This window comes from Pseudomyrmex gracilis, unplaced genomic scaffold, assembly GCF_002006095.1.
Source record: "Pseudomyrmex gracilis isolate BER0280 unplaced genomic scaffold, ASM200609v1 scaffold_104, whole genome shotgun sequence".
NCBI classification, from domain to species: domain Eukaryota; kingdom Metazoa; phylum Arthropoda; class Insecta; order Hymenoptera; family Formicidae; genus Pseudomyrmex; species Pseudomyrmex gracilis.
In genome coordinates, this window is record NW_018020688.1 from 299049 (window position 1) to 312837 (window position 13789).

Consider the following 13789-nt stretch of genomic DNA (forward strand, 5'->3'; position numbering starts at 1 on the left):
TTTTTGTAATCACATGCATGCATTTTTTTTTTAATTGAACAACAAGACGAAATAATAAAACGTTCAACTTTCGTTTTGTCAATTTAGCAACAAACGTTCGAGGTTTTATCGGTCGACGATTCTCTAATACGTTCAACAAAACATTTTTTTTTTTTTTTCCAATCTTACTTTCGTCGAATTGTAAATTGAACCAATAATTATACCTTTCGTCGTACTGCGTTTCACTGCGTATTAACCGAATGATCACAAGAATTTTCGAATTTTTTGATAGGTGAAGAACGGTACTAAGAAAATTAACACATTTGGTGATTTTTTCTCTACATAAACTGTATCTATTTTCGGCTTCTCAAACACTAATTATGCTTATCCACTTGCACCTTCAATCACATTCAAGTATGGTAGAGAATCTCCTTTCTCTCTCTCCTCTATCTCTCTTTTTCCTATACCATCTCTGGAATGAATATATAAAAATATACATTCTAGACATGTTTGTTTTTTAAACTCTCCATACTCGAATGCCGAACACAATCACTTTTCGTTTTTACATTTCACTGTACACATGTCCAGAGTTTTTGTTTCATCAATGTCACCAAACACTGTCCTGTAAAAAAAAAAAAAAATCTGTCCTCACTTACAAAAGGGGGGTGAACTTCTGTCAACGAAAACACAGGTATGATAAACGTTGTTTTGGTTTTACAGTTAACCGAATTTCTGGGGATTTGCTATTTTTCCTCACTAGCTTCACTTTTTTTTTCTGGCACAGTCCAAACTTGTAACTATTCACGGATCATTTACTGCACAAGCACTTAAATGTTATGTCACACAAAATAAATCTACAGAGAAAGAAGAATATATAAACTTGGTAATTAAAAAATTGTCCATATCAAATATACTATTCTGTCCTATAAACCAGACCTTTCACATTTCTGCCATTAAAACTTCATATGAAAACTGTCTTCTTAATGACAAATCTGTGTTGATTTTTTACATCACTCTATAGATCTATACAATGTATTGTATTCTCAATCAACTGTTCTACTCACAAATGACACTATTGTACTTTGTTGACAAAGCGCAACAGAGAAGTATATATAGTTTTGTTAATAAAGATATGTAAAATATGTAACACTTTATATTTCATTAACTCTATAGTTAAAAAAAAAAATCTTTTTTCGTAATTATATTTACGTTATTTTGCTCACTTTAACTGAGACCATCACCGCGTATTTTTTTCATTTCGTTTTTATATGCATACACGCCTTACAAAAAAAATACTCATTTCATGTTTATCAGAAAATGAAAAATGATAATCAAATATTTATAAATGTCTGCAAATGTGAAAGAGCTGTGCACAATGTCATTACATTACGTACGTATAGTTTTATCTATATATATATATATAAGTTTATGTAAATATTATATATATGTAAATATATGTATATATGTGTATAATACAAACGGAGTCTTATATATAACATTATGGAGCAATCATCAAGTTATTTTTATGTAGTAATAGGGATTATTCTATTTAAAAGAGTCACACAATGGTAAATAAAGACTTTGCAGATGGAAATGTTACCACTTGGTAATCGCTAGGTTTTAGGCGTTTAAGTAAGGGAACAGTACCAAAACTGTGTTTTCTGATAGAAGATAAGTACTTGGAATATTCAGATTATTTGAGACAGAAACTAATGAATGAGTTCTATAAATTTGTTATGTGAAGAAGAAAAAAAAAAAAAAAAACTTATTTTGGAAAAAAATATGCGTGATGTTAATATATATTAATTATTTTTACATAGTCTCAACTTTCATTTTTATTAATTACATATTCAAATAAATAAAAAAAGAAACAAAAAAACAAAAAAAAAAACAAGAATACATAAACAGACTTGAGAATTTACAGTATTTTAGAAATTCGCATAAATTTGATACCAAAGATTAGACTGTTAGACCAACTGTCCTTAAAGGACTAACTGTCCCAATCTCGCGAGTTTTGTTTTATATTTTACGTTTTTTAATGATATTAATCATTAAAAATGTCCTTATTTCAGTCAATGTACATGTATAAAAAAAAAAATAATTGTCTTTTTATAATCTTATCGTAAAAAACAAACTTTGTCTTGGAAGCCAGTTGAAGATGAAATACTTACATCAATCAAAAAACACAAGTCCTAATCAATCTTTTATATATATATATGTATAGATCCGCCGTCATCTTACATATGTACTGTATCTAATGTTGAAAATACGGACAAGTTGATGTACTAAATTGTTTTAGGCGCTACCCCCTTTAACTACTACGATTACCAAGTGATCTTCCTTGAGACTTTCCTCGCTTAAACTAGGACACGTGCGTTTCAAAAGTTCTGTGGAGAACGCACAAGGCGGAAATGCGTAGAGTACACCGGTGCCTTCTGTGTCCTTATTTAACAGAGATATTACACCGGCTGCTTCTTTTTGTTTAAGATATGATACGAGATTGCGCAACGGCCGTGTCTGTACATTAGCGTCGTCGTTTGTGACCGCAGTGCTTGAACCAGCTAGGCCAAGGAAGATTGCGTGGGAACTAGAAGTCTGGATACGTTTAGACACATCGTCCAGCTTCGGTTGATCAAGTCGCAGCCGCTGTGTGATGCGCAACATGTGCTTACCCTCTTCGTCCTTCATCAGAGATTCAATTATTTCCGTCTCTCCGTCAGTCAAATGGAACTTAGCTGGAAACAGCGAATTTTTTAATATTAAAGCACCCTGCCATACCGCGATAGATTTACGTGCTACATCCGACAGTGTGCGGGATGTTGATAACATCCCGGTACGATTATCCGTATCAGAATCGGAGTCTATTTGTCGTCGACGGGGCGAGCGAGATCTCGATCTGTCTACTCCTGGTTCGCGTGAAAGCGATCTTCGAAGACCGCGAGGTGTTTCATACTCCAACTCTGGCGGCGGTCTTCTACTGGACCACTCGGCTTCGTCGCGAATATAGCCATCAGGATAGGTGCCTCTGTAACCGCCTCGCGTGTTTCCTCGCCGATCATGCCAAGGGCCACTACCTCTTCCACCACGAAAGCTTCTCGGTCCATAGCTAAACTCGCCCTCAGGTCCATAAGGATCATAAGGAGATTCATAATCCACAGGACGTGGTCTGAATTCGCTATTCTCTTCGGAATATGGTCGAGGTTTGAAGCCAAAACTACCTGGCGTTACATCCGCAAAGTCAACACGCAATCTACGATCAGGCCCACCGAGCGGAAAACCACGCATTTCTTTAACTGCAGCTTGAGCAGCATCAATTGAGTCATACAGTATGTACGCGTTGCTATCGCCTTTAATATAATCAATCTTCTTTATCGCACCGAAGCGATCGAATTCACGTTCAAGTTGAGGTACGGAAGTCCAAGGTCCGAGTCCTCCGACCCATATTCGAGTAGTAGGTGTAGCCTTACCATAACCAATTTTACACTGGAACTTGCCAATATATTGGCCTGACAGTTCAACTTTGCACCTGTGCGCCATGTCTAGTGTTTGAAAACGTACGAAAGCATATGCGTTACCGGTTCCAGGAGGTGGACGCTTTATATCGATATCATCAACAATACCGTACTTGCTGAAAATACGGCGCAACTCTTCTTCCGTAATATTGATCTCCAAATTACCGGCAAACAAAGTTCTAGTTGCAAGAGGATCGTCTTCAGGTGAGACGTGATGCAGATAATTAGGAAACTTGTCCTTTTTATTCTCAACGCGTTCGAATCCATGTACGGGATGTCGAATCATCATATGGCGTGGCGGTCCGTAATGATGAGGCGGTCCTGGATGAACATGAGGCGGTCCGTGGGGATGTATCGGAGGTCGAACAAACTCGTGATGTGGGGGTGGAATAGCATCACGACGCATTTCTCGGTGCGGGGGCAGACCTACCGGTGGACCGTAAACTCGTTCGTACCGATCTATCGGTCTATGACGATCCGTGGGTCCGGGCGATCGGGCATAATATCTGTCATAATCTGGCGGCGTGATGGATCGTGCACGACGATATTCGGATCTGTCGTACACCGGTTCTACCAAGGCCATTTTGTCGTATATGATGATACGAGGTTTCGCATGCTTGGCGTCACGAGCGTCTTCCGAATTTCTGAAGCACACATAGGCCACCCGTTCATCAGGTTCATGCGAAATTTGAATAGAAAATTCACCGAACTTCTTGTATTCCCTATATATAGTGTCCTTGATTATCTCGTCACTGGCTTTCGGGTGAATAGAACTGATACAGAGGACTTTGTAACTGTAAGGACGTTCTCGTGGCAGATCGCGCGGGGTACGTAGGTATTCGTCACGATGCGAGCTAGACTCGACGTAACGTGCATGGGAGGAAGCACGTGTAGGTGGACTGGGACTTCTCGCACCTCTGCTTCGACGTCGTATTCGCTCCGGGGTGATTCGTTCATCACTGGAATCATCATATCTACAAATCATACAAAATGTAGGAGCAGTTAGTAAAAAATATCAAAGAGCGTGGGAGAGCGTGAATAAAGCTAAAGGCTCGCTTTGTAAGTTACAAAATCCCGCGTTAAGAAATAAAATAATAAAACCACGTGCACTCAGATATAAGAAACAATTTCACGTCGCACTATATAACACTATTGAGAATCACAAAAGAAGAAAGGCGTGATCATCGCACGCACGCGCGCGCGAGCGCGTCTAAGGCAAATCTTGATCGGCGTGAATCACCGAACCAAAGCACAAGTATATTGTCATAGAAGAAATGCGGATCTTTTCTCTCTCTCTCTCTCTCTCTTTTTCTCTCGGTCCGCGATACCGCCGCTCGAGAAAACAGCTTACCGTCCCATCGAGGATCGGCTCCGCTTTACACGAGGAGGAGGAGTGTCGCGACTCGAGCTCCTCTTCATGTTGTTACGGATCTTGACCGTGATTTTATGCCGATCGTCCCTTGGAATTCCAATCATGAACGTTGTTTGTTACACTGTAAACTCAATGAAGAATAAGAAAAACGAGAAGCTCACTGAAACAAATGCGTGACAGCAGTCACAGCTTTGTTAGAAAAATACGTTTCGCGAGCCAGATTCTTTTATCACCGAGGCACTGTCCGAGATCCGCTTGCGAACAAAATGGCGTCTTCGTCGCTGCCACCAGAGAGAAGCCTGAGAGCGGCCAGGTCCAACTAGCGCACGTCCACGGATGGTGCAAGTTGGAACTACGCGGCCATGTTCAACGACTTGTCGGTTGCGTACACGCGTCTATGGTTCTTGTCCGTGCTACTAATATGAATAAAAAAAAGATAGACTGTGAACTAGTGCAGCCAGTTCAGGGAAAAAAAACAAACCTTAAGTTTATGTCACACTACGGATTGGGATTGAGATTGGATAGCAATTTGGCCAATCAGAGCGAAGATTACTAAACTTAGCATTGGTTTTCTTTCTTCTCATTGGTCAACTTCCAATCCAATCTCAATCCTAATCCGTAGTGTGACATAGGCTTTATATTTGGTCCTGTTTTTTTGCACGCACTTTGCCGCGCGCATTGATGCATTGGAAACGGACAATCATAGGTCTGTTCTTTTTACCTAAACTAGTGTAGCAAGTGCTACACTAGTTTAGGTAAAAAGAATAGACCTAGTAATAACGGAACAGGGGGGACGTAGCGTGAAACGGAACGCAGCCTTCGAGTAAAATAGTAAATGAATAAAATTGAATTCCTGAGACGAATTGTCAAAGAGAGAAATACTTAGTATCGAATAAAATATATTGACAATCATGACTATCGTAACCATATTAAATCGTAATCTTACTTTATCTCAGCTGTCAAAGCTGCATTCGCACATTTACGGGGTATATTTCTTAATCTTTATTTTACAGGTTATAAAAATATTAGGGTTACAAAGTTAGAAAATTACTTGTGATTCACTTTAATACGTAATTTTTTTTTAGCCGAATGTACGATTTTGGGCGTCGCACGCTAAATTCGCTGAGCACAAACCTTTGGAAAAGATCAGAAATATTGGTATATCAGCTCACATTGATTCCGGAAAAACTACTTTGACTGAACGTATTTTGTATTATACCGGTAGAATATCTGAGATGCACGAAGTAAGTTTACAGATAAATTTCAATAAACAATATTTTTCTATCTAAATGATGTTTTTACTAAATAGTTCAAATTTTGTACATGCATACCTACTTTTTTTTAATCAGGTAAGAGGAAAAGACAATGTAGGTGCAACTATGGACAGTATGGAATTAGAAAGACAAAGAGGAATCACCATTCAGTCTGCTGCTACTTACACATTGTGGAAAGATCACAACATCAATATTATTGACACTCCCGGACATGTTGACTTTACTGTGGAAGTTGAAAGAGCTCTACGTGTTTTGGATGGTGCTATACTAGTTCTTTGTGCTGTAGGTGGTGTACAGTCGCAGACCTTGACTGTCAACCGACAGATGAAGAGATACAATGTACCTTGCTTGGCATTTATCAACAAACTGGATAGAATGGGTGCAAATCCAAAGAGAGTCTTAAAGGAATTGAGAAGCAAGCTTCATCATAATGCTGCGTTTATACAATTGCCAATTGGTTTAGAAGGTAATACGAAAGGAGTAGTCGACTTGATTTCTCAGAAGGCACTTTACTTCGAAGGAAACTTTGGAGAGATTGTCAGAGAGGATGAAATTCCAAAAGATATGAACGCAGGTATGAACGCATAATAAAATTATGAAAGAACATTGGTGGCTTTGTCACTTTTGTTCTCTTTCTGATTTTAAATAAATTGTCCACGTTTTGTAATTAGAGGTGAATGAAAAGAGGCAAGAATTGATCGAAAATTTAAGTAATGAAGACGAGACACTTGGGGAATTGTATCTAAACGAAGCGCAAATAACTGAAAAGGATATTATGGAGGCTTTACGTAGGACTTGTTTGAAAAGAAAATTTACACCCGTGTTAGTTGGTACCGCGCTAAAGAATAAGGGAGTTCAGCCATTATTAGACGCAGTACTAAATTACTTACCTAACCCAGGAGAGGTAGAAAATTATGCTTTTGAAAAAACTGAGTAAGCGTAATGAATAAATTGATAATAATATGATATGTAATTTAACGTGTAACTAAACAAATTTTATTTGATTTTAGAGATGAATCCAACAAAGTTTTATTGAATTCTGCCCGCAGCGATAAGCATCCTTTCGTCGGGTTAGCATTCAAATTAGAAGCTGGCAAATTCGGCCAATTAACGTACTTCCGTTCCTATCAAGGAACGCTAAAAAAATCAGACACCTTGTACAACACAAGGACAAAGAAGAAGGTAGTAATGTTTTTATACATGTGCGCTCGTAAGTAATTGTCTTTATTTATTTTTGTGTATTTATTAGGTGCGAGCTCAAAGATTAGTTCGTCTTCACGCGAATCAAATGGAAGATGTGACAGAAGTTTATGCAGGTGACATTTTTGCTTTATTCGGTATAGAATGCGCGTCTGGCGACACATTCGTCAAAAGTTCCAACCTTAATTTATCAATGGAATCGATCTATATTCCCGATCCCGTAATATCTATGTCCATACACACGAAGCATTCAAAAGATCGGGATAACTTCGCCAAAGGTATTGCCCGATTCACCAAGGAGGATCCAACTTTACGTTTCCACTACGACACCGATGTCAAGGCATGATTATCCATATTGTTAAAAATTATTACTTTTAGCGAATGTCTCTTTTGATTTTTTTGTTTTGTTTTTTAGGAAAGTATAGTCTCTGGCATGGGCGAATTACACTTGGAAATTTATGCGCAAAGATTAGAACGTGAATATAATTGTCCGGTCATACTCGGAAAACCAAAGGTTGCTTTCCGTGAAACTCTATGCAATCCTTGCGAGTTCGATTATTTTCATAAGAAACAGAGCGGCGGTGCTGGCCAATACGCTCGTGTGATCGGAATTATGGAGGTACAGACATTTGTGCGCGATTTCTAATCTTTTTTTTTAGTAATAGTACATTAGATATTTTATATTTCTCTATTCAGTATATTTATATTCGATAATAGTACATTAAATATCTTTCAATATCTTAAAAAAAAACTGTTCTTTTTTAGCCATTGCCGCCTGAAAAGAACACAACTATCGAATTTGCGGATGAGACTGTGGGCACCAACGTTCCGAAACAATATATACCAGGTGTAGAGAAAGGATTTAGAGCTATGTGCGAGAAAGGCTTGCTCAGTGGTCACAAGATTACCGGTATCAAGTTCAGAATAATCGACGGTATGCACCATTGCGTCGATTCTTCGGAATTCGCCTTCTTCCAAGCTGCACAGGGTGCCGTCAGAGATGTGTTCGAGAATGGCAGCTGGCGAATTTTGGAGCCGATCATGTTGGTTGAAATCACGGGTCCAGAAGAATATCAGGTATAATAATAATGTTCGTTTAACAGTGACACACACACACACACAGAATTCCAATATTGATTTATTTCTTGTCTTATTTTATTTTTTTTAAATTTTCTACGTTTTGTTTTCTTATTCTTTGTAGGGTGCGGTATTAGGACAAGTCAACAGAAGAAAAGGAATCATAAACGGAACCGATACGAGGGAAGGATGGTTCACGATCGTCGCTGAGGTGCCACTCAACGAGATGTTCGGTTATTCCGGAGAATTGAGATCGACCACGCAGGGTAAAGGAGAGTTCACCATGGAGTACGCAAGATACAGCCCTTGTTTGCCGGAAGTACAGGAACAAGTTGTTAGACAATATCTGGAGTCACAGGGAATATCAGTGGCTCAGAAATCAAAGAATTAACTATAGAATATGAGATAAGCGATTTTTTAAGCGCAATTTTTAGGAATATTATTATAAACGTCGCATTGCCGTGAACGTAAGCGTGTCACGGCAATGTATGTACCCTATATTCAATAAACTAAAAAGAATTTTTTATTCAAAGTACATCCATAAACTACATTTGAGAGAAAAACAAAAGTTGGTTAACTTAGTACAATTGTAATATTTAACACTAAATAAGAAAACGATGTACGATATACTTAGTAAATGTGTAACGCGACTGTAACGAATTAATTGTAAATATTAGTCTATGTCCAAAGATGTGATACAAAGAGAGAGTAATAAATAAAAAGTCATTTCTATGTCTACACAAAGGTATATATACAATATAGAGTATATCTTATATTTTTCCTAATGCATATATCTATTTTGTTTATATTTTTGCGTATCGATGTAATGATTATTTACTTCATCAAAGTTTTTTTACATGTATGAAAGAAGATGCACAGCATGGTTGCCCTCTACCATCAGCAGTTGCGTTTATTCCTAACCTCATCTGTCTCTTCCGCGACAACGTTGCGTGACGTTGCGGCTGGACGTCGAGTGCTGAACGTGTGAACGTGGCAAACTTCCTTTCCTGACATCTGCGAAGCGTGAAAAATGGTTCTGGATTTGGACTTCTTCCGCGAGGACAAAGGTTTCGATCCGGAGAAAATCCGGGAAAACCAGCGGAAACGTTTCAAAGACGTGCAGCTGGTGGACACCGTGATCGAAAAGGACAAGCATTGGCGACAATTGCGTCATCGCGCCGACAATTTCAATAAACTGAAGAATCTGTGTAGCAAAGTAATTGGCGAGAAAATGAAGAAAAAGGAACCGGTCGGCAACGACGATAATGTGCCTCAGGACCTCGCCGACGACCTTGACAATTTGACTCCCGAGAGCTTGAGAGCTTTGACAGTGGCGCAAATCAAGAGAATACGCGTTCTCATCGACGAAGCCATACAGAGAAACGATGAGAGTCTGAAGACAACCGAGTTAGATAGGAACAACGCTCTCAGAGAAGTGGGAAATCATCTGCACGAGTCTGTACCTGTTAGCAACGATGAAGAGGAGAACAAAGTACGTGTGATGGTTTTTATAATTAATATAGTAAGTTAAAATAAAATACACACAATTCTTTCTCTGATCTTAAAGATTGTTTGCTCTTATTTTAGATAGAAAGAACTTGGGGAGATTGCAGCCAAAAGAAGAAATACTCCCACGTTGATCTGATTCAAATGATCGACGGAATAGACGGAGAACGTGGAACAAGTGTATCTGGAGGCAGAGGATATTTCCTCACCGGACCGGGAGTGTTTCTTCAACAAGCGTTAATACAGTTATCATTAAGGAAGTTAACCAAAAAGAGTTACAAACCTCTTTACACTCCATTTATCATGCGGAAAGATGCGATGCAAGAAGTAGCTCAGCTTTCTCAATTTGATGAAGAATTGTACAAGGTGATGTTTGCTTTCGATTTTACTTTCAATAATCTTGATGCCAAAGATCACAATTGTAATTGTATATTTTTTATCCTCAATTTGCACACAGGTCATTGGTAAAGGAAGCGAGCGTAATGAAGACAAAGAGATGGAGGAGAAGTATCTCATTGCTACCTCCGAGCAGCCAATAGCAGCTTTTCATCGAGGCGAATGGATAGCTGAGAACGCTTTACCCATTAAATATGCCGGTATTTCTACTTGCTTTAGACAAGAAGTCGGCTCTCACGGCCGAGATACCAGAGGTATTTTCAGAGTACATCAATTTGAAAAGGTAATTTAATATAAAAATAACTGACTGAAGTGTGTGTGTGTGTGTGTGTCTGAGAGTGCGAGAAAATTGCACATTTTTGCTGTTTTTTTCAGGTGGAGCAGTTTTGTCTCACTTCCCCCCACGACAACAAGTCGTGGGAGATGATGGAAGAAATGATCGCCAATGCGGAGGAGTTTTATCAGAACCTGGAGATTCCGTATCGCGTGGTTAACATTGTGTCCGGCGCATTGAATCACGCGGCTTCCAAGAAATTGGATCTGGAAGCTTGGTTCCCCGGATCTAGAGCGTTCCGCGAACTCGTTTCGTGCAGCAACTGTCTGGATTATCAAGCGAGAAGATTACTCGTGAGGTTGGTATATCAAACCGGATTTCGTTATCGTCTTTCTCATAAGAGAGATATCATTCTTACAATACAACACACACACATTTGCTTCACAGATACGGTCAGACGAAGAAAATGAACACCGCGACGGATTACGTTCACATGTTGAACGCGACGATGTGCGCCGTGACGCGTGTGATCTGCGCGATATTGGAGGTCCATCAAACGGAAACCGGCATCAAGATGCCGAAAATTCTGGCGGAATACATGCCCGTCGAATACAAGAGCGAAATTCCTTTCGTCAAGCCCGCGCCGATCGATGAAATCGAAACGAAGAAACAGAAGAAACAGAAAGAGAACATGTAAAAGTAGCGCTATACTCTGTATAAACATGAAAAACTCTTTATTTGCTAATATTTATTAAAAACGACATGTTTTTTTTTATTTTTTTATTCCTCAGTTTTTAACGTTCATTTTATTAATAACGATCTGAATTGATTGCTCGTACCTGTGATAATTGCGTTTAAAAAAAAAAAAGAATATACACAATTTTGCATATGTTTCCAATTTTTCTCAATAATATCTTGTATGCGAAGCTACGTGTATGCAACAAATAAACAGTACTGCTAAAAAATATTTTACCCGACAGTAAGGCCTGTTCTACAATACAGTCGTAAGAAATTGACCAATCACAGACCAATTACAGAAGAATAATCGATTGTGATTGGTCAATTTCTTACGACTTACGACTGTATTGTAGAACAGGTCTAAAGAGCCGTCTACAATGGAGAGTTGTAGGCCGTAACAGTAAGAAATTGACAAATCACAATCGATTATTCTCCTGTACTTTGTCTGTGATTGGTCAATTTCTTACTATTACGGTCTACAACTCTCCATTGTAGACGGCTCTTAAAGTGGCTACGGGCACAGTTTTACGTGTCCCGGCACTGCGTACGTTTTTATATGCGCATGATTCATAAATTACAACATCCAATCGTATCGGTCGATTTGTCCAAATCGACCAATGCGATTGGCTATTGTGGACACGGCCTATCGCTCGCGATCATTACGTCAAGTGGAACTTATGGTCACGTGGTCGACTCGGTCAACCACTGCGCGTGCGTGAAACAGCAACGAAATGCGCGTGCGCAAAGAAGTCTCACAAATCTAGAGGCATTGCGGTATTTGCGGCTTCGAAAAGCACTGACGCAAGCGGCGGCGAGCAGTAGCGCACTGACAGATCCGGGGAGTGGTTGGTGCGCGCGGTTGTTGCCCGTGTTGCCTTTTGTCGCGTTTTCGAACACGAGCGATCCGCGGAGCCGCGCGAGTGTTACGCCGAGAAGGAGGCAACCCTCGTCTACCCCGTCGCGGTCGACGCACATCGCCGTCGCGTGTATAGCTCGTGCACGAAAAATGTAATATGGCGATGGTTGCGTCGAACATGAGCGGCCACATACAGAAGCAGCTCACCAGGAGCCTCGAGCGGATCCTGGAGGAGGCGCACCTGAGCGGCGAGCTCAAGCTGAGCGGTCGCAAGCTCAAAGATTTCCCGAAAGTCGGAAAGACCGGTGCAGCCAAGTACAATCTCCAGGACACCGTGATCGCCGGTGAGTCTTTTTACCTCTTCGACGCTCTATTTTTTCTCGTATTTTCAGATCCCAATTTTATTCGGAAATGGTTGGATTCTCTGATGCAGGAGAAAAACCACACGGGGCAAAAACATCGCGCGACCACGCCACGCGTATATTTTTGTTAATTCTTTTTATGAAGACTCTTTTGTAAGAGAGACGCCTACCACCCTTGGTCTTGTGTATAACATACAGAAGAAGTTTTCAGAGGAACTGAGTTACAAATTATCATTGTACGGTTGTCTGTAATAGAGAGACGTGTTCTTGGTATCGGAGTTTTATATTTATGTGTGCAATATTAGTACCGTTACACACGCGTCATTAATTACCGGACTCGTCTTATCAGATTTATAAAAAAAATCTAGAAAAAAAAAACAAAGAGAATGAGAGAGTTTTCGAACACAAATGTTTGTTCTCAACAGTTATCTTTGTTCCTTGAAGTGACATATCAAATGGTAATTATCGCAGACAGATTAGAAGGTATGTTATTTTATCAATATTTTACGAATGATTTACGAACTCTCGTCCTTTAGTTGATTTCAGTTGATTTCAGTAAGAAAAGTTTTTTTTTCTTTTATTTTAATTGATTTCAGTTCTTGTAAAAAAAATTTTAAATTTTCTGTCTGCGGTGCGCGGAGAGAACTGCCACGGAATTACATATATATGTACGTACGTGTGTGAAAGAGTTATTTATTGCCAGAGCGAACACGTGTGTATCGTGTGACGCTATTAATATACCGTGAAGTTATTTAATAAGCGAATGCTATAATGTACCGTTTCTCGCCGGTGTATTGACCAGAGAAACCTTCAAACATTACCTAATACGCATGCACTTGCCAGGTTCGGACACCTGGCGCGCATTACTCATCGATAATTGCAGCTGATTGCCGGACTTTGCAAAAAAAAAAAAAACAAAAACAGAGCCAGCAGATTTATTAAACATCTCTCGACGATGATTTCCATAAACATTAACAAACCAGAGACTCACACGTTCTCGTTTCGCAAGCACGTAATGTCGAAACTCTGAGTTCCAATTCAGTTTTATTTTAATAATAGTATTTTTTTGAAGGAATAATATAAAAGGCCGATACGCGAGCCAATCCCAGGATATTGAGCGGGAACTTGAACGTGCATACATATATGTATACATCTATAACAAGTATTACTTGTAAATTTTTACAAGTAAGTTTTTTGAATTGAAAATTCAATTCTTAAATTCATACGGGATGCGGGATTTGCA

At 39.3% G+C, this 13789-nt stretch overlaps 4 protein-coding genes across 5 annotated transcripts in view; 3 read left to right on the forward strand and 1 right to left on the reverse strand.

The window, feature by feature from the left end:
• Window positions 1–1806: 1806 nt before the first annotated feature.
• Window positions 1807–5152, reverse strand: LOC109855995 (putative RNA-binding protein 15B). The gene is made up of 2 exons (XM_020430772.1): window positions 4843–5152; window positions 1807–4465 (listed from the first exon to the last, which is right to left on the reverse strand). The coding sequence occupies exons 1-2, from the start codon at window positions 4965–4967 to the stop codon at window positions 2275–2277; spliced, it is 2316 nt and encodes a 771-aa protein (XP_020286361.1). The 5' UTR covers window positions 4968–5152; the 3' UTR covers window positions 1807–2274.
• A 547-nt stretch (window positions 5153–5699) lies between these two features.
• Window positions 5700–9152, forward strand: LOC109855973 (elongation factor G, mitochondrial). The gene is made up of 9 exons (XM_020430738.1): window positions 5700–5849; window positions 5949–6107; window positions 6213–6711; window positions 6809–7070; window positions 7148–7319; window positions 7387–7677; window positions 7753–7956; window positions 8103–8414; window positions 8539–9152. Exons 1-9 carry the CDS (start codon window positions 5775–5777, stop codon window positions 8803–8805), a joined length of 2241 nt encoding a protein of 746 aa, XP_020286327.1. The 5' UTR covers window positions 5700–5774; the 3' UTR covers window positions 8806–9152.
• A 181-nt stretch (window positions 9153–9333) lies between these two features.
• On the forward strand, window positions 9334–11365 carry LOC109855979 (serine--tRNA ligase, cytoplasmic). Its single transcript, XM_020430751.1, has 5 exons — window positions 9334–9906; window positions 10002–10286; window positions 10378–10599; window positions 10692–10948; window positions 11038–11365. Exons 1-5 carry the CDS (start codon window positions 9445–9447, stop codon window positions 11285–11287), a joined length of 1476 nt encoding a protein of 491 aa, XP_020286340.1. The 5' UTR covers window positions 9334–9444; the 3' UTR covers window positions 11288–11365.
• A 793-nt stretch (window positions 11366–12158) lies between these two features.
• The window catches only part of LOC109855965 (leucine-rich repeat and calponin homology domain-containing protein 1), a 40053-nt gene continuing 38422 nt past the window's right edge, over window positions 12159–13789 (forward strand). For both annotated transcript variants that reach the window (XM_020430721.1, XM_020430720.1), the window contains exon 1: window positions 12159–12528. In XM_020430721.1, the coding sequence (XP_020286310.1) occupies window positions 12342–12528 (187 nt within the window). In that variant the 5' untranslated portion in view covers window positions 12159–12341. The remainder of the gene's footprint in view (window positions 12529–13789) is intronic.

Coding starts and splice junctions, on each gene's coding strand:
- LOC109855979 (XM_020430751.1), top strand. CDS start 9,445: ATGGTTCTGGATTTGGACTTCTTCCGCGAGGACAAAGGTTTCGATCCG. Junction 9,907..10,001: donor ACGATGAAGAGGAGAACAAA/GTACGTGTGATG, acceptor CTCTTATTTTAG/ATAGAAAGAACTTGGGGAGA. Junction 10,600..10,691: donor GAGTACATCAATTTGAAAAG/GTAATTTAATAT, acceptor TGTTTTTTTCAG/GTGGAGCAGTTTTGTCTCAC.
- LOC109855995 (XM_020430772.1), bottom strand. CDS start 4,967: ATGATTGGAATTCCAAGGGACGATCGGCATAAAATCACGGTCAAGATC. Junction 4,466..4,842: donor AGCCGATCCTCGATGGGACG/GTAAGCTGTTTT, acceptor TATGATTTGTAG/ATATGATGATTCCAGTGATG.
- LOC109855973 (XM_020430738.1), top strand. CDS start 5,775: ATGACTATCGTAACCATATTAAATCGTAATCTTACTTTATCTCAGCTG. Junction 5,850..5,948: donor TGCATTCGCACATTTACGGG/GTATATTTCTTA, acceptor ATTTTTTTTTAG/CCGAATGTACGATTTTGGGC. Junction 8,415..8,538: donor CGGGTCCAGAAGAATATCAG/GTATAATAATAA, acceptor TATTCTTTGTAG/GGTGCGGTATTAGGACAAGT.